This window comes from Colletotrichum fioriniae (genome assembly GCF_027942845.1).
Source record: "Colletotrichum fioriniae strain IMI 355084 chromosome Unknown scaffold_10, whole genome shotgun sequence".
Classification (NCBI taxonomy): domain Eukaryota; kingdom Fungi; phylum Ascomycota; class Sordariomycetes; order Glomerellales; family Glomerellaceae; genus Colletotrichum; species Colletotrichum fioriniae.
In genome coordinates, this window is record NW_027076846.1 from 670,838 (window position 1) to 695,928 (window position 25,091).

The 25,091-nt window shown below is 49.9% G+C and overlaps 8 protein-coding genes across 8 annotated transcripts; 1 reads left to right on the forward strand and 7 right to left on the reverse strand.

The window, feature by feature from the left end:
* Positions 1-1,130: 1,130 nt before the first annotated feature.
* N0V96_008232 (uncharacterized protein) lies at positions 1,131-1,919 on the reverse strand (the record flags this gene model as incomplete). Its single annotated transcript, XM_053192803.1, has 1 exon — positions 1,131-1,919. The coding sequence occupies one exon, from the start codon at positions 1,917-1,919 to the stop codon at positions 1,131-1,133; it is 789 nt and encodes a 262-aa protein (XP_053049743.1).
* Positions 1,920-4,586: 2,667 nt separating this feature from the next.
* N0V96_008233 (uncharacterized protein) lies at positions 4,587-5,675 on the reverse strand (the record flags this gene model as incomplete). The annotated part of the gene is made up of 2 exons (XM_065758263.1): positions 4,587-5,201; positions 5,304-5,675. The coding sequence occupies 2 exons, from the start codon at positions 5,673-5,675 to the stop codon at positions 4,587-4,589; spliced, it is 987 nt and encodes a 328-aa protein (XP_065613018.1).
* Positions 5,676-7,185: 1,510 nt separating this feature from the next.
* N0V96_008234 (uncharacterized protein) lies at positions 7,186-9,053 on the reverse strand (the record flags this gene model as incomplete). Its single annotated transcript, XM_053192801.2, has 5 exons — positions 7,186-7,447; positions 7,504-7,685; positions 7,735-7,966; positions 8,028-8,437; positions 8,505-9,053. The coding sequence occupies 5 exons, from the start codon at positions 9,051-9,053 to the stop codon at positions 7,186-7,188; spliced, it is 1,635 nt and encodes a 544-aa protein (XP_053049741.2).
* Positions 9,054-9,875: 822 nt separating this feature from the next.
* Positions 9,876-13,787, reverse strand: N0V96_008235 (uncharacterized protein; the record flags this gene model as incomplete). Its single annotated transcript, XM_065758264.1, has 7 exons — positions 9,876-10,022; positions 10,077-10,169; positions 10,221-10,436; positions 10,491-10,738; positions 10,795-11,353; positions 11,410-11,513; positions 12,299-13,787. 7 exons carry the CDS (start codon positions 13,785-13,787, stop codon positions 9,876-9,878), a joined length of 2,856 nt encoding a protein of 951 aa, XP_065613019.1.
* Positions 13,788-15,200: 1,413 nt separating this feature from the next.
* Positions 15,201-16,007, reverse strand: N0V96_008236 (uncharacterized protein; the record flags this gene model as incomplete). Its single annotated transcript, XM_053192799.2, has 1 exon — positions 15,201-16,007. The coding sequence occupies one exon, from the start codon at positions 16,005-16,007 to the stop codon at positions 15,201-15,203; it is 807 nt and encodes a 268-aa protein (XP_053049739.2).
* Positions 16,008-16,636: 629 nt separating this feature from the next.
* On the reverse strand, positions 16,637-17,870 carry MET15_3 (Homocysteine/cysteine synthase; the record flags this gene model as incomplete). Its single annotated transcript, XM_065758265.1, has 2 exons — positions 16,637-16,847; positions 16,945-17,870. The coding sequence occupies 2 exons, from the start codon at positions 17,868-17,870 to the stop codon at positions 16,637-16,639; spliced, it is 1,137 nt and encodes a 378-aa protein (XP_065613020.1).
* Positions 17,871-18,486: 616 nt separating this feature from the next.
* On the forward strand, positions 18,487-19,877 carry N0V96_008238 (uncharacterized protein; the record flags this gene model as incomplete). Its single annotated transcript, XM_065758266.1, has 2 exons — positions 18,487-18,613; positions 18,688-19,877. The coding sequence occupies 2 exons, from the start codon at positions 18,487-18,489 to the stop codon at positions 19,875-19,877; spliced, it is 1,317 nt and encodes a 438-aa protein (XP_065613021.1).
* Positions 19,878-20,295: 418 nt separating this feature from the next.
* N0V96_008239 (uncharacterized protein) lies at positions 20,296-21,292 on the reverse strand (the record flags this gene model as incomplete). Its single annotated transcript, XM_053192797.1, has 2 exons — positions 20,296-21,026; positions 21,088-21,292. The coding sequence occupies 2 exons, from the start codon at positions 21,290-21,292 to the stop codon at positions 20,296-20,298; spliced, it is 936 nt and encodes a 311-aa protein (XP_053049737.1).
* Between the last annotated feature and the right edge of the window lie 3,799 nt (positions 21,293-25,091).

Here is a 25,091-nt window from a genome sequence, read left to right on the forward strand (position 1 = left end):
GCATTTTGGAGAAGTTCGAAGACAAAGCGGGCATGACTAGTGTTGAGGTTCTTCGCCAAGCTTGAGTCCTGATTAGCAGCTGTCGAAGTTGTATCTGAGCAAATTTAATTGATGAGTAGTAGCATACGTCAAAATCGAGGAACCGATCAGTTGATCTTTTTGTAACAGAGCCTTTTCTACCACAGATCGAATGCGTTGGTTCATTGTCCCAATCTCTGTCAAGTCGCTTTCGGAAATAATGCCATGCTCCTCGGCAATTCTTTCTACAAGTTGCCTAGCGGTAGGTTGGTGGGCAGTAGGCCCTAGCGCTGCTGCCATGCTGTACGTTAGTGATCGCTTTGACGAAACAAGCCACAGAGTTTCAGTCGTCGTCATTCAAAATTCAAAGGACTTGCGGTTGTAGTACTCCAAAGAAATACTCTGGGGGTTGGAAGTGAAATGCGAGTTGAGAGATATTTGATTCATGTGTCTTTTCCCCGCCAAGATCTCGTGCCGCGGACTCGACGCCACTAAGTCCTTCTGGACCAACCACAATCAACACCAGAAAACAATATTGAAATAAACCTAGTAACTCGCATACGCCCAGAGTGCGGCTGATTTTATTTTCACCAATGCGGCAATGTGCTTATAGCAAGAGATCAAATGATTCATCAGGCTCCCACTCAGTTATCGCAGAGTCAGACCATACGTGCGTCCCACAACATGGTCTGAGAATAAGGTTATGCGCAGAGATTTCCCGTCGACAAGTACCTCAATTGGTCCGGACTTTGCGATTTAGTTATGTATCAACGAGATACTACGAACATCGATAGCATCCTTGAGAAGAAATGGAGACTATAAGTGACGAATGCAATTCGATTCTTTTTATGTACCCGCAGACTGCAGTCACGACTGCAAAGTATGTACTGGATATATGAATACATGGAATAAATATGTTTCCTCTGGATGAGTCTTGAAGAAGGGCGGCCTTTAGCCCACCCTGTAATGGGCCGGAGAGTAATTGGGCTATCGCGACACCCCAAGAGCCCACGAAGTTTTCGTGGTTGCGTCGCCCAAAGCTTGACTTCCTAGATATTACTGTCACTTTAGCATTCGGCCTTGGCGCCAACATCGGACGAAACAGAGCTGCCTCAAGTGACGGTGACAGACTTATCGCCGGAAGATCCGTTGGCGCTGCCGCGGGTGGTGCCGCCGGGAATGACATCGGGGCCAGGGATGGTGTTGTAGGAGGTTGAGCTGCCCCAAAGACTGAAATTAACGGCCGCGTCAGCTTGCTTGTAGACACCGGGAATCTTGACACCAGTGCCAGGCATAGTCGTAGCAGTGTTTCCAGTGACCTCCAGCTGGGCGCAGGCATAGTAGAATTCAGCCTCGCCGTTGTGAGCGCCGTGAAGACCAATGTGTTCGCCACGGACGAGGTATTGGCCGTTGGGGATAGTCGAGGGGACAGTGAAGTGGACGTTATCTTCGCCGTAGCTGCACCACGCGCCAGTCCGAAGAGACTCGGCGTTGCCCGCCTCGCAGAGCAGGGACTGGGAGACCTTGTACCAGGTGCCGGTGCCTTTATCGGAGGCGGCATTGCTGACCGGGCTCATGTAGACCTGGGTGGGGCCAGGATGAAGCATACCGGTGCCACCGAAGGCCTGCTTAAGGCCAACCTTGTCGCCGGCCTTGACGGTGAAGACCTTTGCGGCCGCCGTGGCGCCCTTGTTGCAGGAGAAGTCGGCATCAGTCGGCGAGATAGAGCCGGAAGGGATATTCTTGAACTTGGTGGGCATATAGCTGTTCTGATACTTGCGAATGTAGGTGTTGTCACCACCCTGTCGACCACCGTTGACGAGGAGCTTGTCAAACGTGTAGTGAGCAGAGGCCGAGGAAGCCAAGCCGAGGACGGTGGAGAGAACGACAGTGGCCTTCATAATTGCGATTGAAGATTCGTAAAAAAGAATGGAGTGACTTCAAGTCGGGTAAAGAGTGAATGATGAAGAGTGCGCAAGAAGAAGAATGATAGAACAGATCACAGTGGTGTGCTGAGCTGGACTTGGAAGCCTGTAGATGCGGTGAACGCACGCCTTATATAAAGTCAAGTAGGAGCGTTTAACCATAACACATGCACAAGTCAACTAAACTTTGATTTACGAACTTGAAACTAGACATGCTTGTGGGACCTGATATGGGGATGTATGCGCCCATTCCGAGCCAAGAGTTCGGTCTAAATTACCAACAGAAAGCGGCAAACGCCAGAGCTCGGATGCAATCCCTGCTTTGGACGATAACTCTTGGAAAATCCTCCGAACACGCTACTGTAAGCATAAACGACCTGCTCGGGATTGATTTGTGGAGAAAGGGAAGGAAATCCCTGAGCGCCGATGTGGCCTTCACCATGGGTTGGCTTATAATTGCACCTGTGTACCACTGGCACAGGGAATTATGATCCAGTCACTTCGTCAGCGGACTAATGAGAACGATAGAGGCTAGTGAGTGCCCGTATGATTCAGTTCATAGAATGATACGGAAGCCTTGATCTCTGCATCCAGGGGCCGCAGGACTGTCAACTTGTAGAAGGAGTTTCATCACAGCCTCGATGTGACCTTGGTCAAAAGATAATGGACAAGCCCCCAGTATTACAATTATTAAAGGCTGAGAGACAGTGCTAAGGTCACTGACGCGCTGGGAGGGACTCTGTGGAGTCCACTTCTCATCCGGGAAACAAGCCTGGGCGGGATTCTTGGTGACACCTCCTGAAATAGGTGGCCATTCACGTGCTGTGCTTCTAATCCTTGCAATTGAAAAAGGCGAGTATCCCGTACCTCAGTATAACAACTACAAGAAAATGGTAGCCAGTTTAGCGCCTTGTTCTATTTCCCTCTGTCATCCAGAGCGACTCGACAGCTAGCAGCTATGAGATTTTATACCAGATGATATGCATTGCATGCAGGCAAAAGTTCTAGAGAATCCAGACATACCAAGAAATTTTGGTGCTGAACATTAAGCTGTAGCTCGCGTATCTTCCAATCTGCAACTGATTCAATCTTATTAGGTCGTGTGATTGGAGTTGCTGTGATAATCTACCTAGGAGTGAACGGATTGCACTTGTGATGGGGGACGACGTTGACCTTTCAGTTGAAAAGCAGTTTCGTATTGAGTTCACGCATTCACCTCGGATTCGTACCTCAATCTATGGGCGATCGAATTGATTGATCATTATGAAACGCTTCAAGCTCAAATGATCAATTGGGTGTACCCCTCCATTGATGCTGAAAAGAGTCATCGCGCATGCGAACCTCTCGCGTCTCAGAACAACCCGAGTTTTGGGAAGTGGGAAGCACAGGCGATGGTTTGTCAACAGAAATTGATAGAATTATCCAAGGCGCGTTTGACCAAGCGAGGACCTTTCGTTGGGAATTAAGTACCGTGATAGGTCCGCTTCTATGCCGGGGCCTCGAATATGTAAACCAATTGCACGGCCGAGAACTTCGCAGAAGATGAAGAGCCCTGCGGGAGAGACGCAGAATCCACGCCGCTCCAGGGCTGTTAAAGGCGGCTAAAGTGTCTGGAAGACCCTAAAAATTTGATAATACTGGGAACTTAAGGAAAGCCGTTAAAGTCGCGAACGGTTCGGACTATTCGTAAAGACTCGCCAATCCTCGGCGTCTATCCACAAAGCAAGGAGTCGGCATGGCCCGCTCTATAGGTGAAACCTGAGGCTTGACATGAGAAGTGCCTAGCGCCTCTAGCGGTATGGGTGCCAGTTGTGATTTGACGAAATGGCTTTTCCTGGTTCCAATACGCGACCATTATTTCGAACTATTCAAGGCCATGCTGACTGCGTGCGACAGGGTAGCAGTACCAGGCCACCAAATGTCCATTTTCGGAACACATTATGTCAGGATTAGTCGATGTAGAATTTAGTCGAGACAACATGTTTTTATAGTTCCGGTAAGTGATGTAAAGCTTTATTTCTTCTTGGGACGTGGTTGGCGTTAAAACAACAGTAAGGACTAATTCCAAGGCATTAGGATGGAGAGAAGACTCCCCGACCACTTGAGCCGATTATGCCACACTTGATAATTTTCAATCGTCGTATCCATCTCTGATTGCATAGAGCCCTTGGCATTTTATAATCTTGATTAAAAAGTGCTCTTAACATTGGTGGAGTTCAAATGAAGGTTGACAGCTTCCTGTGAGGCCAGATCTAATTTTTAATCCTGTGGAACTCTCTGAGTCCAAGCCGCTAGCATCCTCGTAAGGAGTACAGATTCGGGGCACATAACTCGATCTAGAGACTACATTGCGCACAAAGACTTCAGTCGCAGACAAATGACTCCCAATTGTCAGCATCTGCCCCTACCAGCTTGGCTGTACGAGGCCATCGGCACAGCTTTCTGGTCCTTTCGCTTCCATCGGCGGGCGATGTCCCCAAAAGGGCTTCAGGATCCTTCTTCTGTTCCACCCACTCGACTAGGGCTTCGAGAGAGTGTTGCTTCCCAGGAACGTGAGTATAACTCGAGGCCCCTCCGCAATGGCCACCACCTACATAAAGAACTTTGTCAATCACGCGCTCGAGGAGGGTAAGTTGATGCCGGCTATTCCAACTTACCTGGAACCATAAACAAAGACAGCCATTCATCTCGATCGCCACCTGTCGCCTGAGCGACCTCGTTCAAATGATCAATTGGCCAGGTTGCAGCGTTGAAAGGGTCGGCCCATCCTTGCGTCACAATAAGCTTTCCTCCCCTGTCCTTGAAGGAAGTCAGGTTGGGACTGATGGAGTCAATCAAGCTTCCAACCTTGAGATCCAGCGCATCCACATCGCTAGCCCAGTCGAATGTGCTGCCATTGTAGCTCAAGTCGTCGAATACCATGTTTTGCAATAGAGGAAGAGAAAACGAAAGGGACAAACGACCCTCTTGCATCATCCATTCCGACTCACTCCCTAGATCAAACCCAGGGTAGAGGCTGGTATTGCTCTGGGAATGGCGAGGTCCCGCGTATATGTTCTTGGCAGCTGTGAGTTGTTCAGATGTCAAACAAGATGACGAGTTAGTTGCGGGCGTCGTGCAAGCAAGCTTGTCCAAGTCAAATGTGCATGCCAGTGGGTTCTCGAGAACTCGGTCCTCAACACCGTCTAGCGTGTCGCACTTGTCTAACACAGTATTTGCGATCAAGTCGAGCGATTCTTGTGGCAGGAACGAAGCACCCTGAAAGGTGTTAGCAGATCTCCTGAACTTCATCCTGAGCCAAGAGATGTAACGTCCTGCCCCTTCAAGAGCAGGCATAGACTCAGAACAGCATGAGCTTACCAGAGTTACCTGCTGGTTCCACAGAAAGGACAACGCCAGATGTGAGTACCAATTACCCGGACAGCCGGCAACAATGCCGTCGAATAGCTCAGGGTGATATTGAGCAAGTGCAAAGCCTTGAGCTCCTCCAGTCGAACAACCCTTGTAATAGGTATGTTGCGGAGACTTTTCATAGTAAAACGTCGCGATTTCTTTCGCCGCAGGCGTGAAGAGCGCGATAGAATTGCGGATCCATGCAAGGACTTGATTCTTGTCGTGGAGGAACGGCAAGTAGATGCCACCTGGGTATGCATCGCCGTTGTTGTTTTCTGAAGCAAGGTGGCCGCTGTCTCCTCCTGAAGTTGCGAAGCCCTTGTTGACATTCTCTACCATTGAGGCATAGTCAATTCGACCAGCCAAGCCGCCATTGCCTGTCTTCTTATTAATTCGCGCCCCGGGCACAATGAGTGATCTTGGAACCCACCGACAGCTAGAAACCTCTCGTTATACGCGACAGTCTCTGGAAGCCAGACTTCGAAGAAGACAGTATTGTTTCCAAGGTATGGAACGCTGCCGTTGACACGACAGAATGCGACTTGGTTGAAAGCTCCAGATACGTTGAGCGAGTTGGTCGGTACGTAACTTGCCGCAATAACTCCGATGTCGTTTGCTAGAGATACGACCAAGCTCGGTAATGAGTCACATTGCGTGGTAAAATTCTCCTTCGCTACGCTCGTAGTGGGCAGAAGCCATAACGCTAAAGTCATTGCCGACAACATTATGCCGATTATGAAGTGACTGTCCCGTCGTTCTCTACGGACAATGGGTATGGACCTCTTTGGAAGACTCTTCGCATCTTTTAAACACAAAACCGTGTGCCGGGACGACGGCGGTACTCTGACATCGTCATTGTATGTGGAGCTGCTAGACTCATTTGCCGGCATCTTCAACCGCTGATCGGGACGTGGATCCATCTCTTCATCGAAAAAAGAATCACCTCAACCGAGTATCTGGAACCCCTTTCGGCCTCGGCGCCGCAGTTGGTGAGGGACTATCGACAAGAAGAAGAGGGGCTGTGACGGAAATTTGCGCCACAAGATTCTGACTGACCAGTGAGAATAGCTGAGGCATACCCCACGGGGAAGAATTGGGAGGGTTGCAATGAGGGGAATCTTTGTAGCACTCGGCTGGTGGCGCCGAAGTCCGAATTCAGAGTCCACTATGAGTGTCGAGACTCGATAGCAGTCTAATACGATCCGCGGTTTTGTCAATCGCACATGACAAGTGTAAGGCATGGGCACGTGTTTGTCCCGCACCTGCTGTCATTATCAAAGGTTGTGGAGGTATTTTGCCCTCAGGCTTCTCGTGTTGGGGACGTCGCTGCATCAGACGGCACGGCGAGACACGTAGGTTCGGTAGCTGCAGAATAGTTGCTGACTCAGAAACGCATTGGATCAATTTGTGCCTGATGAGCTCAGAATTGAAGAAGTATCATTAATAAGGAGCTTATCCGATGGGAAAGACGTATGCGAGCATAGAATATTGCTGGAAGGCGTCGCGAGCACCTGCCACCTCGAATCCTCTAGTTAAATCCAGCTACTTGGGGTTGAGTGCCTAAATAGTCAACTTTTTCTCTAATACTGTCGGCGCCCGACTTTTACAAGACAACACAAAAAGACGCTGTCCTTTCACTATTCCAGAACCAGACAGGAGCGCCTAATGAGGAGAACATCAACTTATAGAAAAGAAATGGGAACAAGGAGACACTCTCATGTCCTCGTTGTTAGACTTGAGGTCGACGTGAGATGTCTGCGTCCCAAAGACCTGTACTTCCGAGTGCATGATTTGTCGTAACGTCTGAGTTGTTCCTAACTCTTCCTTCCGTTGAATCCTCATTGCAAGCCTATAAGGGGTAAATGAACTTGAGGTTCTGACGATCCGTCAGATCAAGATCTTCGTTGTGGACCTGGATGACTTGGTCGCCCGTGTCCAGAATTTCATTCTCTTCTCCGCTTTCGTCGCTCTCCAAGATCACCTGACGTCGATGATTCTCACGGACCAGGTACCATCGAATGATGAGGCACATTGCCGGAGAAATAAACCAGAAGGCGGTCATGAAGGCCCAGGGAAGTCGGTAACGCGGCTTGTACTTGGGTTGCCAGAATCTAAGACAGCACATCAGTCATTGGACCAAGCATTAGCGGCCGCGGAGAGAGCTTACTCAGGAGAAATCATGTTTGCGACGGCTGCAGCAACAACACATGTGGACATTACTGTGAGTTTCTTGGTGTAGCCGGTTGTTGCTGTTCCAGCCCAAGATAGGCCGAGAAGGTAAGAGGGCTTAAAGGTAGAAATCTGTGTGCCAACCACGAGAGCAATTTTGTTGGACCAGGGCGATGCCAGCTAATGAAAGTCAGTATTGGTTTGGCCTCTCGTGACATTGGCCGCTCACCTCGATAATACCCCCGACAAAGCATGGTATATACGAGATCGCACACGTGTAGCCAGTTCCCAGTCGAGTTCCATAGAGCATAGCAGCTGAAACAAGGATAAGGAGTGAGCCAATCAGAGGCTTGGCGATGTTGAATAAAGCGCTTTCAGCGGCTGTAAAACCAAAGCCGACGATGATCAGCGGCAGTTGTTGCGATGTGTTGTTGGGAAGTTCGTTGAAGAACATGTGGAAACTATCGAAATGTTAGACTAGTTGGAAGTGGTAGAGGAGGTCGATTTCGCGAGGAGACCTACATGAACAGCCAACTCTTGGGATCCGTGAAAGCCTCACGGACATGCGACCACTTCCAAGAAGAGTTCTTGATGCCAGAATGAGCTTCGCGGATCGCTGAGATGGTGTGAATTTTCTCTTCTGTTGAGAGCCACTTTGCTTCCACTGGAGAGTTGGGCAAGAAGAATGCGAGAGGCACGCAGACGATGAATGTGAGAATGACACAGATGATATGCAACCATTTCCATGATGACAGCCCACCAACAAGAGCGTCACTATCATCCAGGAGAATAAGCTTGTAGGCGACCATGGTAAGCAAGACATTGGCCAAGCTTCCCGAAGCCCACCAAAGAAGTTGGACCCATGGGGACTTCTTGGGAGGGAAAAACGCCTGATGAAGGATTGTGGTACTCGGAACGATCTGCGACTCGGTCTGAATGTTTGGGAAAGATCAATAAACGAAGCTTACGTTGTGACAAAGGAAAGAGAGGCCCACATACCATGCCTAGGATGAATCTGAGTGCCATAAGCTCCTTTCCCGTCTTTGCAAGCGGGTGCATGCCGAGCAAGAACGCCCAGAGTAGCAAGGAGCCGACAATGAATTGCTTTTGACCCGTGCGCTGGGATAACCAAGCACCAGGCCAGAGAGCGATGAGATAGCCAGTGTAAAACACCACAAATAGATCGTTGTACTGCTTTTTGGTCATCTCGACATCCTTGAATATGCCCATCGTACTGGCTTGCGACAGAGTCGACTTATCCAGATGGATGAGGAAGGCGATCCACCATGTCTGTCCTAGGAGAAACCAAAAGTTCTTTCGAACAAGTCGCTTCTCATCCTCAGGTGTCAGAGTCCCAGTTTTGTCCTTGTTGAGATTGTAGAAGACCGTTGTATCGTCGACTTCGCCTTCAGTGACGGCATGCTGTTGTCTTGCGTGCGTTCCTGGAGATCTCGCTTCTCTAGTTACGTTGGGTGTGTGTTTAGATTTTGAATGAGAGATAGGTTCGCTTTTAACGACCTTTTTCTCATGATCTGTTTCGCTCGACATTTTAAAGCTTGGACTCCGCAACCTCGAGTCAAATATGTTGTAAAGAAAGTGGTCTGTGAGGAGTCATGCAACCCAGCTCTTATAGCTTTCGAAAGAGAATTGAGTTTCGGACGGTTTAAGTATCATCACGGAAGCCCCAAATTCTCATCAGTTCATCGATTATGAACTGATTGTCTTTGCGTTGGCTCTTCTGCTTTTCCAGGTTCGTAATTCTAGAGCATCAACCATAGAGGTGGCGTAAGACAGGGATCAGAAGTCATCCCCGACAGGCCGGCTGGACTAACCCCGGTGAAATCAAGATGGGGCTTTTGATCCTAAACAGGCAAATGACAAAACCAACCAGTAGATGAAGGCAATACCGGTGAGTTGCTTTGGTGATGCGTGGGAACGGCATGGGGCGAAAGCGAGGACATCAAGGTTGCTCACAGCCCCTGCGTCTTGTGCAGATCTCTTTGCGACCAACGAATCCACCCCTGTGAAGACGTTATATTCCATCCTTTCAGGGCATGACACCAGTCTGGGACTCTTGGCTCTCGGAGAACAAGCCTTCTTGGCGACCGGCCTGAAGCAGTGTGCCCTTTAACGGTGGGAACTGACGCGTCTCGTGGAGATGGGGTGTCAGCCACTAATACCTGAGAAAGGATGGAGGAATACGGTTCATCAATTTTTCGCTTCGTAAGTCAAACTCCCAATCACTTAGGGATATGGCGCGTAGGCTCAGATTCAAATAACTGTTGTATACAATTATTGACCGTGATCAAATTGGGAGTTGGACTTATCAAAATAAGCACAGTGACATTGAGTAGTATGCTGTTCAAATAGCTAAGCCTCCTTTGATCCTCCAATGTTTCTCGGGCCGTCAGGGCCCTCTTCTAGGCCGTTGCCCCTGCGAATGTTATCCCTCCAGCGCCAGTGCTGCCTCATGAAGGAAGTACTCTGGTCACCATGTATCAAGATGTCGGCTGCGTGCTGTAATTATTGTCAGTCGGTACGCCAAGAAGAGTCGAAGCTTTTGCTACCCACCTCGCCAAGCACGGGAAGAAACTTGGCACCGTGTCCACTGCCTCCAGTCGCGACGAAGACAGACCCTTGAGAATAAGTAGGCACATGGTCGATCTGAAAAGGTCAGTCAGTGAAGAGGTTTGATCTAGGGTGGAGCTGACTCACAACAAAAGAGTTATCTAGAGAGTCGGTATACCAGCATAGCTTAGTCGAATTGAAGTCCTTGTCGGCGAACTCCGGAAGAAAGATGGAGACGAACTTTCGGATGGCCTCCTTTGCAGGGTCCGGGACTATGCTGCAGTCAGCAGGCGGGAGAGGCACACTCCATTGGCCGTCCTGAGTGAAGCCCGCCTCCGAAGGCGCATGTTGGAAGTTGGTAAACTGGAGGGTGTTCTGGTTAGCCCGATACGAGCGAACACAGCGATGCACAAGTACCTTGATGCCTCGGAACCCGATTTTGATGAGACCATCGGCAGTCCGAGGAAAAACGTAAACACTGCCGGTGTCTTTCCCGCTCGGGTTGCGTGGTGCACTCCTCCAAGTGATGACCGGGAAGCGTTCAGGGGAGTACTTGTCCCACAACTTTGCGTCGTTCTTGTCCACCTTGAAGGTGACTACGCTTCCTGCAGACGACTCAAGGTGATAGGACAAATCAGGCAATAGCTGCGTCGAGAAGGATCCAGCTGCTGAACATTAGTCGCCCACCCTCGGAGGTAGTGGCAGAAAGGAGTATGCAAACCACAAATGGCCACGACGTCCGCTTTGTGAAGGACTCCATCTTTGGTCTTGACCCCGACTGCCTTCTTCAGGTGTGATGGTGAGTCAATTTCTTCGACAATACTGTCGAAGGCACCTTTCTCGGAGCCAAAATGGAACTCGACGCCCTGTTGGAGAGCCAACTTGTAGAAATAGGCACAGGCTTCGCTGCATTTTGTGAACCCGGCAGTTGAGTCCAGAACGGCTTCATAAGTCTGAGCAGGTGAGGCTTGTGGGATTTCGAAATCCAGGAGCTTCCTTTCCCATCCACGCTCAGCTGCTCGAGCTCGGTCGATCGGATCGCTCTTGACGAATTGAGTATCTCTGAGGCCGTCTCGTTCAAAGTTGCTCAGTGTCTCACGCTCGAGTGGATCTAGTTCGGCGGTGGGCTGAACTCGCAGCATGCCGCTCCCGCTGAAGAGCTCTGATTGATCGGGCTCATCGCCGTCTTGGTGCCTCTTCTCATTGATTTTCTCCCATGCAGCACGACTTTCGAACGCGAGACGCTGGTAATGAAGCTTACTCCCGTAAGAAGCTCGGAACTAGAGACATCATATGAGTACAGCTTGAAATGCGCTCTCAACGTCCGCAAACTTACGATCTTGTTGTGATCCACTGAGGCCGCCTGCGTATTTCCGTTCAAGTCGGGCTCGTAGTGCGTCTCATCATAACGGTATCTGTCGAACACAGTCACGCGGTAGTCTGAGAAATGAGGATTAGTTCGAGTACGATATTCAGGTATGGCAGTAACGTGCGCTTACCATGTTTGCTCAGAGCAACGGCTAAAGAGAGGCCAAAAATGCCAGCTGATAGAAATCAATCAATTGCTTGCAAAAAATCACTAGGAGTTCTGCACGTACCGCCCACGATAGCGACCGACTTTGGTTCAGACATGATGCTCTGCTTCTCGCTTGCCTTTCTTATCAACTCAGACGATGCGGAGCGCCGCAACGCTGCGAGAGGCGGGGAGCGATACACTTTAATCCTTCCGCAATCGCTGATCCATGCCTATCAAGGTGCGGAGATTGTCGGTTGGAGCTGGCAGGCCATAAGAATCGGATGACTTGCCGCACAACGTAGGAATGGCTCCACAGCTCTCCCCAGCGGCCAAGATAGCAATTGAGAAGATGTAACTACAACAGTAAAAACTGTTCTCGTTGAGAAGTTCTACTTGTTTGAAACAACAAAAGAGTCTAGTTTACGAATTCTGCGAAGCGTGTAAGTAGCAAAAATCCGGTCGCAACTCGGGTAGGCCCTTGACCGGCGGATTTTATCCTGAGGAATTAGTTAACTACTACATAAATTACTAAATTGCCGACTCCCACTCGAAGCGGTCAGTAAGTAAGTCTCCGTAGGCAGCAGACCACCGTATGCAATTCCAAAAGACGAGTCTCATTTTCCTCCTTTGATCCATCTACCCATCCATTTTGCATTGAGTTCTTTTGCTTCATTGACCAATCCTAACTCCAATAAAAGTTGCACCGAACCTCTTAAAGAGGAGTGCAGAGACGAGCTGATCCAAGCATGAGTCGGAGCTGTATGCTCGCCAATGAAGATGGCATTGTGTTCCGTTCGATGGTATGATGGGATATACAACTTATGCTGCTGAATGTCTGGACGGCACCAGGAAGTAGCTGTGTGCTCATCCTCGAGCCAGCAAAGGCGTGCATAATCCCCAGTGCACAGATCACGAACCTCTTCACCGTGGAGGCTAGTAATCAAATCCAACACCAAGCCCACATGCTCTTCTTCGGTGAAACTGGCAAATCTGTCGCTCCAGTCTCCTCCTCGGTAATGGGTTATGAGGCCTGGCCGAGACTGATTCAAGCCGTAGACGGGGTAGTACAAGGCTCCCGCGGCCTTGTCTTCAGGCCTGGAATAGCCGCCAAAGATGGGCCGCTCACTCTTCTCCCAGGACGTCTCAGAGAATAGGAGCGAGACCTTGCAGGCCGACTTGAATAGCAGACCGGCCTCACTGATAGCCCGACCAAGAACAGAAGAGGATTGGGGCAGGTCCATGAACCGAGTCATAGTGAAGGGGACGGCCATGATGGTATAGTCGTACTCCTTGGACTCGAATGTTCTATTCTTCGTGCTGGGATACCAAGACAAACGAGTTCGTGTGCGGCCATCAAGCCCATCAAATGACTCCAGCTTGTGGATCTTTCTGTTGAGAATAAGGCGGCTGGAAACATGTGGAATGCAGGCGTCCGAGATACGGTTGAAACCTTTGTCAACGCACTTCCATTCGGTCTCTCCAAGAGAGTCCGGCGATCCATCTAGACCAAGGTTGGAGTTATGAACCATCTCATCCCAAAACACATCATAGTCGGTCGCAGTCCTGATGGCATCGGTGACATTCTCGTCGGCTTGCAAGCGGTTGCGCATCAAGGACTGCTCGCTCCAGTCGTCATAACCCTCATCCATAACTCGCTTGTGTACATTCCAAACATCTGCTTGAATCTCTCTCAAAAGTGTCTCATTCTTGAGGATTTTGTTCATCTCTGTCTTGGTGTTGTTGAACTCGGCCGAAGTCATAACGGGGAGTGCGCCAAGGCTGGAGTTTGCTGCAATCTCCGCGCGGGTTGGGATCCTGCCATCTGGGTGTCTTCCAGTGCCTAGAGCTATAAGCTCATTCGGATGATGCTGAATCCAAGGAATGAAATCGATCGTCAGATTAGGGTCGTTGTTATTCATTTCGTTTAGCAGCGCAGCCAACTGAAATGTCATCTGGTGGTCCGTACACTCGTGTGTGGAGTTATCGCTCTTGTGTGTGACCTTATATGGCAGCCTCATTGGGCCCATCTCTGCGAGCTCCTCCGTATCGCCAACCAAGGTTGTTCGGAATCTTCCTCCTACGCGGTCGCTAGCCTCGGTGAGTTCCCAGTTATGAACGCCGACACTGTCCAGCATTAGGCCTGTAGCCAGACCAGAGATACCGGCTTCAACGATGTCAATGGAGACATTGGTGTTCATGAATGATACGGAGCTTCCATCGAGGGCTATACCTTGATCAAACCAGGCACCATTCGAGTCGAATTCATAGAGTAGGTGCTGGTTCGCGGATGTTCTTCTTGGCCAGCGATGTTGATGCGCGGCTCGGCTCGAGGCATAGTGGCCAAGAGCTAACAACAGAAAGCTTGTAAGCCGGATTGACATCTTCATTAGTGACTCGTTTGTGTCAAAAATACAGGTCGATAATAAGAAGGTACGTTCACTGAAGGAGGAAGGAAAACGCTTGCTCCGGTCGGAACAGAACCCATCTTGACCGGATCATCACCTATTTACAAGTCGCAACTGAGAAGGCCATACACCATCGCGCTTCTTCAGTGGCCTTGCGATTATTCTTGGAGCATTCATCACCTTCATGGTTTTTCCCGCAAAAGATTTGGATAATTGCTGGTCGTTCTTAGTCTTTTAAAAGTGACTTCATCCACTCGGCTGATCCGCCGCCTGCAGAATCAATCATGGTACTGTCGGAACCCTGACGTAGGATCTCACCTTCCCGGAAGCTCTTGAAAATGAACAAAATTAGTGGGCAATGAGTTAAAATTGCGACAGCACTGCATACTCCTGGGATCGTGGCTACATTCTGTGTTTTGCAGCCTAATGGAATTCGCTCATGGGAGCCTACGATCCTGCTTCCAGTTGCATAAAGCGGGGCAAGAGTTGCATGGTTGCAGCAAGTTTCCCTAGTTCCATGTCTTCATCGCTCATCTTTATATCTATCAAGGTACTGCCTGACCCTGGCCATCCAGGTTGCAAAATGAATGGGATCGGGGTTAACCCGAATAGCCTCGTAAATACGCATCGGCAAACATGGACCAGCCAATTCCCTCAGACCCTCACATGAACCCTGCGCCAAGACTGCGTTGGCCGCTCGGCGATGCATCCTCATCTACCTACCATTAGGGATTACATCAGGAACAAGCATCATTTCATGAGATGGTGCAACTCCAAAACACTGCGATTCTATGTCTTGCTCGAATAGTCTGGTTTCATACGTTCCCCAAACGCCAAAAGAGATCCCTAGAGATACCTACACCATCGGGCCACAGACGCCGCAAAGGTTTCCTGCAAGCTGTATCTCAGTGGTGAGTGGGGCTCCCAACATGGTTGTGCCGGTGGGACAGATGGCATGTCAGTCGTCCTTCATAAATCACACAGAATACTTGTCCATCACGGTCGATCTCGTGGCTGCCAAAAGTTGTGATGGCATGCTTTTCTCGCTGGTATAGGACTTGGTCAAGACTGCATTGTGAACATTGGCCCAGCCAAGTCGGCAAGAGCAGCGTTGATGGAGGAAGAGCTTTATCATAATTCGACTCTATAATAATCATAATATATCAAGCTTGAACATAGTTAGCAGGAATGTCCATTTGCTCACTATCAGTTGATATAACAACCTCCAGTGAGAAGGAGGTATTCTCCATTAATCCATCGAGATCTTTCCTCGGCAAGAAATGCAACGGTCCATGCGACATCCTCCACGTCACCGAAAGCACCTTCAACAGGCGTTCTAAGATCCATTTCCTGCTTGACCATATCGAAGTGAGAGCTGATGTTCTTGAAGAATGTCTGTGTGCTGATTGGCCCCGGCGCAACCGCATTAACGGTGCATCCGTACATGGGAGGCAACTCTTTAGCCCATACCCTGATCATTGCATCCAGCGTTCCCTTACTCGCTGCATATATGCTCTGGTTCACCTCAGGCATGCGGGAAGCGACTGATGATACGATGATGATTCGGGATCCGCCTCTTTTAGGTGAACCGGCCGGTGTTGCTGATCTCGGCTTTGCAAGAGGCTCGAAGGGCGTCAAATGCGACAGCGCGGCTTTGACGAGGAGGAACGCGCCTCTGGAGTTGAGATTGAGTGCCTGATCCCAAGTGTCGGCCTCGGCCTCCCCGAGAGGCCCGAGAGGTACCATACCAGCATTGCTGACCAGAATATCGATTTGCTTGAAGCGAGCCACGGCGGCGGAGACTAGGGCCGCAGGGCCCGAGACAGTTGACATGTCGGCGCATACAGCTATCCAGGGGGTTTGTAACTTTGCTCCGACCTGCTCACATTCGGCCTGCAGGTGTGGAAAGGGATAATTCAACACTATGTTTGCGCCGCGCATCGAAAGTTCCTCGGCGATGGCGGCGCCGATCCCGGCCGAAGAGCCAGATATGACGGCTGTCTTTCCTTTCATTGAAGCCTTTTGTGACTGGTTGAGGTGCGGCATGATAATTGTTGGACAAAACTGTGCTCGTAAATATGGATTCGAGTGCGAATCGAGTGCGAATAGCCTCGTCTTCTACCCTCGACATAATCATGGCTTAAGTAGACGTCTCAAACTTGACATGTCCGGCGGGAGATTGTTTCCGCAAGTTCCGAGCAGTTGAGAAGAAATGCGTTTACGTTCGGGCTTCGAGCGCGAATTTCATCTTATCAGCAGAAAGGCGTCTTTGTTCGGAGCGTGGAATGCCGAGCCGGGATGCGAGGGACAGGCTCCAGATTTCGGCTATGCGCAAATCGGCCTTACATGAAGACCATAACCATCAAGTGCTGCAGATGAGCCATTGTACCGGAGAATGATTCCTCAACGCAAAATGCGTCACTTTGTCGTTGCAGGGGCCACGCGGAATGACAATCATGATATGCTCTCACAACTGAGTGTAGCGGTTAAATCTTAGTTATGGGCCGACTGATGTTGACCAGCCTAAGGCATTTCACACAGCTCAACAATTTGAAACGAAAGTCGGTTTACGGTTTCTTTTCCAGGCATCAATTATGTGTCTCCGCCTCTGATTTCTCGAAAGGCTGCAGTCTGCATTGACCCTAAGATACACTAGATACTCCTGAAATAACGGTTTCCTCATAGGCATTGATGCTCTGTTGTATGTCCTCTTTCAGATCTTCAATATGCTCTAAACCAACTGAAATGCGGATCATGTCTTCAGTGACACCCAGGTCAATCTTCTCCTTCGGATACATCGGCTTGTGTGTAGATGACCAAGGATGTGTTGCCGCACTTTTGGCGTCACCGAATCTATATCATATGGTCATTAGTGACAGTCAATCCATCAAAGAACATGAAACTCGGAGATTGAAACATAATTTCTCTTGCGTGAGGGGAAAGGACTCACGAGGCCATATGTGTGATGAGCTTGAAGCCATCCACAAGTGATTCCCCAGCAGCCGCGCCTCCTTTAATGCCAAACAACATGACGGCCCCGGCACCACGCGGAAAGTACTTGGTAGCGGCGGAATACTCCGGGTGATTTCCCAGTCCGGGATAGTCAACCCACGAAATCTTTGGATGGTCACGCAGCCAAACAGCAAGCTCTCTCGCGTTCCGCGTGTGTTTCTCGCACCGCAAGCTAAGCGTCTCAAGCCCGATAAGGAGGTCTCTGCTATTGTAAGGTGACAGACAGGCCCCAGAGTCGCGGAGGATTTGGTGCCTGAAGCGACTCACGAAGGCAAGCCGGCCAAAAGACTCGTGAAAGTTGATATTGTGGAAGCCTGGGTTGGGCTGATTGAGCCTCGTGAACCTCGGACTATGCCAGTCAAATCTGCCGGAGTCGACAACGACACCGCCGACGGAGGTCCCATGACCACAAATCCATTTACTGGCACTATGGGTCACGATATCTGCACCGTATAAGATTGGCTGGCACCAGTAGCCTCCAGCTCCAGCTGTATTGTCTACGACTAGGGGGATGCCATGTCGGTGTGCAATCTGAGCGATGGCCTCGATATCGGGTACGTTCATACGTGGGTGGCCCATGCTCTCGATGTAGATGGCCTTTGTGGTCTCATCTATCGCTCCCTCGATAGACTCCGGCGTCTCTGGAACGATTGCGACAGAAATGCCAAGATCTGGCAATAGAAAGCTGAACTGGTTGTATGCCCCATGATACATGTTGGCCGTTGAGATGATGCTTTCGCCTCGCCCGGCAAGACAAAGCATGGTCATAAAGACAGCCGACTGCCCAGAGGCAACCGCAACAGCAGCGAGTCCACCCTCGAGCGCCGCCATCCGCTTTTCCAACACATCAGTAGTTGGGTTCATTGTTCGGGTGCCGATGTTTCCCTCTTCTTCTAGGCCATAACATCTTGCCGCGTGTGCTGAGTCGTCGAAATTGAAGTACGCCGTTTGGTAGATGGGTACGGCTCTCGATTTACTGACCGGATCAGTCTTTTGGCCGGCGTGTATTTGCAATGTTTCGAATCTAGAAGCCGTATTGAATGTTGCTGACGAAGACATTGTGCCCTCGTTGACATGTAATGAAATTTTGTTATCTTGGATTGTTCGATTCCGTGCGACAAAAATTCAGGAACGTTTTGTTCTCTACAGACTTTCTGGCGAAGCTTTTGGCAGTTCGGACAGCGGCTCCGGGGCGGGATGAGATGTAATGAATTGACTCGGAGCTACGGAGATTTGTGAGCGACAATGTGCCTGGCCCATCCTCTCGGAACTCCGTTCGCGGTAAGTCAGTAAACTATTGCACATGCTCACAAGCCTTTGCGGGTAGGGAATCATGTTAAATCGTCTTTTCAGCGGCCGACGGAAACCAAGTTCATAGATCTTTCTCCATTCATTTTGTCAACCATTTGTCTCATCCAGACTTCTCCAAACCTCCTAACCTATCTCCAAGTTCAGCTTCCAACGTAATTGCATCACCATCATGGCGCCTCTCGAGGTAATAGTTGTTGGTGCCGGCTTCGGGGGTCTCTCTGCAGCAATCGAGTGTCGTCTGCGTGGCATGAAAGTCACTCTTATTGAGCGCTACGCCGACTCAAATACCCGCGGAGGTGAGTTCGCTTTTTCCACATTCACACCTGCGCGCTCTAGCTCTGCATCGAGGGAGCAGTCTAACTGGTGTCAGATATCATCGACTTCTTTGTCAACGGGGGTCTTGTCATCTCCAGATGGGACGAAGGTAAAGTGGGGCAGGAGATCTTGTCCATCGGCTGCGAGTCTGATGTGCTCGAGATGTACAAGTATGATGGCAAGCTCCTCTACCCTGTACCGTGGTTCATGAAAGATGAGGATCGAACAAGGACCTTTGCGGCTCACCGGGGCAAACAACATGGGATTTTCATGGTGTACGCTCGCCGTCTTGGGGTTCAAATTGAGCTAGGCCAGTCGATTACTGAGTATAAGGAGTCCGAAGAAGACAACCGGGCTAGCGTCACTTTCGAAGATGGAAAAACCCTTTGGGCTGACTGCATCATTGCAGCTGATGGAAGCCGATCATTCGCGCGCAAAGCCGTCCTCGGCCTCCAAAATGAGGGAGAGAAGAGTGGATGGGCGATTTTCAGGTCCTACTTCACCGCGAGCGAGAAGGCTCTGACCCATCCCGATCTCAAGGACTTCTTTCGCAATGACGAAGACATCATTAAAGCATGGGCCTATGACAACCTCAGTATTCTCGCGTATTCTTGGAATGGCGGGAAGGAGGTCGCCTGGGTTATGATGCACCCGGACAACGACGACGTCGAGGAATCTTGGTCGCATAGCGTGCCGAAATCCAAAATCGACCCCTTCATCGCCCCCTTCGCGCCCGAGTGCAAGGCTTTGTTGGAATGTACTCCGCCTGAATGCTTGATTGATTTCAAGCTCGTCTACCGGCCTCATATCAAGAAGTGGACGTCTAAGAGCGGTCGCATCATCCTCATCGGCGACGCCGCCCATGCCCATCTTCCAACCTCCGGGCAGGGTGGATCCCAGGCCATTGAAGACGCCGTGACGGTTGCCGCCTGCCTCGGGAAATCTAATGGTAACGTCCAGTTGGCTCTTGAGATTGCCCAGAGAATCAGGTATCACCGGGCCAATAAGTTTCATGCGAACGCAATTGTGCATAGAGATGCCTTGCATAAGGTCGATTGGGCAACTATTGAAGCTAACCCAAAGGAGTGGGCTTTGAAGCGATTCCCACGGGTCAGAGATTTTGATGCTCAGGCTGTGGTAGACGAATGGTATGACACAGTCAAAGAGGATGTCCTCAGCGGAAAAGGAGGAACACTGGAAGACTTGGCAATTCCACTATTGCCAAAAGAAGGCGTTTACTGGTAGAACGATTGGGTTCCTGAATTGATCAGCATGTCAATGACGGTTAGACTAGATTTCGCAAAGACTGCATGAGGCATTCAGATTTCATACCGACATCTCAATTATCCCATGTCAATTATTATTAGCTATGCAATGATGACCAGGAGTCTTCGACTTTCAGAGCTCTTATCAAGGGGCCCTGCGAAGAGTGTTCTTTTGGGGTTGACTGTTGCCGTTCCAAGCCTATGTGAGTAAAATATACAGACATGCGAACTTCAATATTTTGAACGGCTCAGGTCAAATGAGTCTTAAATTGAGGAATCTGAGGATAAGTTGACTATATGGTTGTTCACATTGAATATCTTATTGCGACAGACCTTATGGAGCGGCTTCCATCATGGACGCCGAAGCCCACTTAGACCAAAGATGTGGGGTTGGGACTTCATTTCTCGCCGACACTGACGCCTACCAAAGGTTCCAGTGTGAGTCCTGTGAATCGTCCTCGGGCATAAGAAAAGTAAAGAGCTGTCGCTAGCGCAAAAATGCCGGCGACAATGACACTCGAGTAATTCATGTTCGCCGCCGTTACTGGCAGTGTAGTCGGGAACGACGGGAAGACGATCAACAGGAGGCACCATGCCACTGAGATTGTGTGAATGACGACACGGAGAGGGCCCATCTGCCAAGGCCCAAGCTCAAACTCCTTGCCAATGGAGTGGTACATCAATAGCCCGATTGGAATGATATACGACACCATCTGTAGGATGAGAAAGGCCGATAGAAAGGCGAAGAATGCCGTAGTATTCCATATGTAGATCAGGCAGATGAGACATAAGGCGACGTATGTCACGAAGAGCGCCCGTACGGGAACGTTCCATTTTGGATGAATCTTGGATAGCATCAGGGGTAAAGCGCCATCGCGGGCGGCCGAGTGGATGGCGCGTCCCGCTGAGCCAACGAGGTTCATACTTGCTCCGGCGCCAACGGTGAAGGTCATAATCTGTAGAAATACCGCTGCGGAGATACTTTCTGTTGAGTTCAGGTAAATCTGTGCCATCGGACTGACGAAGCTGACAGGTGACTGCAACAGGCGGTCCAAGCTGCCGGTACAGAAGAGCAGTGCGAGCACCCAGGGCAGGCACAGCAGCGCGTTGATGACCAAAGAGCATAGAACTAAGAGTCATTAGCATGTTTGTCGACACCTTGTAGTCAGCATCGTCTCAAGACAACTCACTCGCCCGCGGAATATTCTTTGCTGCGTCTTTGGTCTCCTGGCTGAACATGACGACAGAGTGGATGCCGCCAAATCCAGCGCATGCCGTGATTAGGCCAATCCAGAAGGCGATCCCGTTGGTTGGCCAGCCCGAAGTGTTCTGAAACTCCAAGAAGACGCTCTCAGCGCTGTTCTTGTCCTCGGTCGTGACGAGTAGAACAATCATGGTGACGAAGAGGAATGATATGTGTATGATTGCGGCTGCGGCCTGTTAGCACAGGTCGAGGGTAAAGGGAGAAAAATGATTCTCGGTACCCCCAAAGTTGATGGAAGTGAAGAGTTTGACGCCAAATATGTTGATCATCAGATGAATGGTGAAAAGCGTCCAATACATCTACAAATCAAGTTAGTCTTGGATATTTTGCAATGTCTGGCAATAGATTATAGAGGAATTCGCAATCCCTGGTAGAACTTACGCAAGGCAAATGCCAACGCTGGGCCACGTAGTCAGGGTTCTGCAACATGACTGCGGCTTGAATCTGTTGCACAACACCCACGGCTACAGACACCGCGGAAAGAAGAAGCCCACATAGACTTGCCCAAACGACATAATATGACTGCAGGTGAGTTTATGAGTTAGAGTCAATGAAGGTGGGGTGGAAACGAAGTCTTGGAAGAACATCCACTCACTACAAGGGGACGCCACTTTTCTGAGCACAGTCTTGCTGTCCAGTAATACTGGGCGCCCGCTGTTGGCCAGATGCTACATTTGAGGTGTTAGAAGCTTTCGGGTAGAGGGATCCATCTGATTCCAGAAGCTCTACCTCGCCAATTCTGCCAAGGACGCAGAGACACATGTGAAGCCGACCGCTGCAAGTATGTATCCCCAAAAGACTGTCGGGGCGCCTCCTAGGCTGAATCCCTGCAGGATAACCGATCCTATGCCCTCCCACTTTGACGCCGAACGCATTAGTGTTGCTGAATGAAGGGTCGAGGAAGTTGTAGGTTTGATTCTATTGCTTTGGTTGACTCACAGTTCCAGCAATGCAAACCCCCATAGCAACGGCTGACCAGAAATTGAACCGTTGCCGAAACTCTGGCAGCTGTTCGATATCGGGAGATCCAAACGCGACCGCGGTACCCCGCTCAAAAGAGTCACGAGGTTCCTGCTTCATTTCGAAGCCTATGGTGTCTTCCGTTTTCTTCAAGATATCCATAGTTGAACGGTTTCATAAGGTTTGACTTTGAGACTTGGAGAGAAAAGCTGACTGATGTATTGCTTTCCGGCACACCAGAACACGGAACCACTTAGAGTAAACCGTTGATCGTGATTTATGGCTCTATCGTCTGTACAATCCTTTTTATTTGTGATTTCTTATCTTGTCGACTCGTGTCTTGCATTCCCGAAGTAACCTATCACCTATTACCCAAGGGTACTAAAGGTATGCCGATATTCTTCATCCTTTGGTGCTTATCGTCAAGATCCTGGCTTCTCATTTTCGTGAGGTGGTATCGTGTCGAGCTGATTGGTGACGTGTCTTGCACTATTTTTGACAGGCGGTGTTCGCGAAATCTGTCCGAGTCAGCCCGAGGGCAATTTTAGTCCCGTTGGTCAACTGTTGACAAGGCAGGACACCTTCGCGCGTCTTGTCCGAACGAAGTCGGGGCCATAACGCCGACGACTCCGACATTGATCTCATCACAGAAACCTAACAGTCTTCTTGGGATTGAATCTCGCTCCTTCCATTTTCACTATTCTAGGTTGGGGATTGAGGTCTTTGCGGCGGCACGGTCATTACTTAGATATTCCAGTCTGATCATAAGGACGTTGCAGTAATTCCCCCCATATTACTCATAACTCTAATTCAATCTCGAAGCCTTGCGTCCAGTCATCTACCCCCGGTATCACTAGTGTCTCTTCACTGAAGACGTTGCTGTACCTGTCTTCCGGAGAGTCTTCCATTGCCGACATAGAGAACCCAGCTCGTTTCGGGAATGACCGTCCTCCAGAAGAGGTGTATTCCTGATGATTTCCGACTGGGTACTGCGTACCGCTTGATTCTGACATCGCATTTGCTAGGTCAGATGATGCCGTCGTTATCAAGGAGTCTTTACGAGACATTCGGTCTACGTTAGTCGTAGTCCGGAGGCGGTCTCCTAGAGCAATCTCCATGTCTTGTTGTGGAGACCGTGTCACTTTACGACTCTCAGCCCGCGCCGTCTCCCACATGCGCAAGATTGTGTTCCACTGGTGCCCGCCTCTGTAATTTTCGCACGGCGTCTCCCATCTGGATGCCATCATACGTTCCGCCGCTCGCCAGGCCTTCCCGGCATCCTTTCCAGCTCTTCGTTCCCGTAATTCATGTAGAACAAAGGCCAGGGCATGCCACTGGGAGTATGACTTGAAGAACCATGCCCATTTCTCGCTGCGGCGGTCGTTCTGAAGCCTGTAGGACGTCTCTATGCATTCGAGAGAGCAGATAAATAGCTCTCTTCGCCTAGTAGCATTGAATCTCGCGGTGTTTTGCAAAGGCTTGAAGACATTGAGCTTCAGTTCTAGAAGCATAAGTCGCACGTATAACGCTGTGACCTGGAGAGATTCAAGTCAATATTGGAGGGAGATATGCGGCACAACAAAGCAGAAAAAGGGGTCTCGAAAAGAAAAAGTAGCAAGTTTACCCATTGCATTGGTTCACAAAGTGATAAACACTTCAGATGATCACGCTTGAGGCGTTCACGACAGTCCTTAAGCCATTGATCTTTTTCTACCTCTGTCATGCGTTCCAACGGTTTCTCTCCTAGGCTAAGGGGTCGCCGAGAATCAAAGACGTAACGCCAGAGGCGTGTAATCTCAACATGCGCCCGGAGAAATGAGCTTTCGGTAAAGCCTTGGATTTCGTGTGGCCTGTCGATTAAGCTGGGCTTTAGGTCGCAATCATTGATGTTGATGGGTGTCCCGGCATCGAAGCTACTCATTTCGAGTCTGCGTACGCGTCCAGTCAGTATTCGCTCCCGTCGAGATGGGGGTATAGAATTGTTTGGTCTCACATGGATGGGTCACAAGCGTAGTCTTCTGAAGCTGGGGCGTCAATGTTGCACAGCTGCCACGCAAGTCTCCGCCTCATCTCGGCCTCGAAGAAAGGAAGACGAAGTAAACCACCATCACGATGGATTCCTAAGGACTGGGACAACCTTATCGCGAGCCCGGATAGTTTCCAAGACAACCTTGCGTTATGTCGGCGTAGAATAATGAGAAAAGCGCATAGAGCCTCTAAAACCATGCGGTCGTCCGTCTCCATGAAGTTGGACCTGGCGAGAGACTTCTCAACACCAAGCCTATACTTCGCTAAGAGGTGCCCACGGTCTTCGTCGAATAAAACTTGGCAGTCTTCATCGTCTATACTGGTGATAGCCCCGAAGTATATGCAAAACATGGCGAGCTCCGTGCTACTGGGAATGTCAAATGTCATCTCAGATGATTCGTGGAAGAAAGGTTCTAAGGATGCAAGGTGAAATAAGTTGACAACCGGATGGACATTTTCCTTGTATAAGGACCACATCGCCGAGCGATGCGATGAAAATGTTGGATGCAGTGTTCGTGGGTCCACTGGTGAGTTGGCGCTGTTGCCAAAAACAGGGTTGAAGTCGGCTCCGAAACGAGACTCGGGAGATTCGAAATCGGCATCATACCCTGGATCATCTGCTGTTCCATCGTCGCTCCCGAGCTGGAATCTGTCAGTTTCTTGAATACGGATATTTCATAGAAGGTAAATGATGGGAGGAGGCCTTATGCAATCTACCTCAATGCCCAAAGACGCCCAGAAAGATCCATTGATATATCGACTTTTCCCTTCCTCCCTCACGAGCCTCCCAGATTCCGGGCTTGACGATATATGACGAACGTCTTCTTGTTGATGTTGTCCCAGAGACAAAGGCGGTGTAGTTATGGAAATATTGTTGATATCAGAGCTTGAAGGGGGTGCAGATTGCTGACACCCATTTGCCGATTGTGAAGCGGCGTTGTG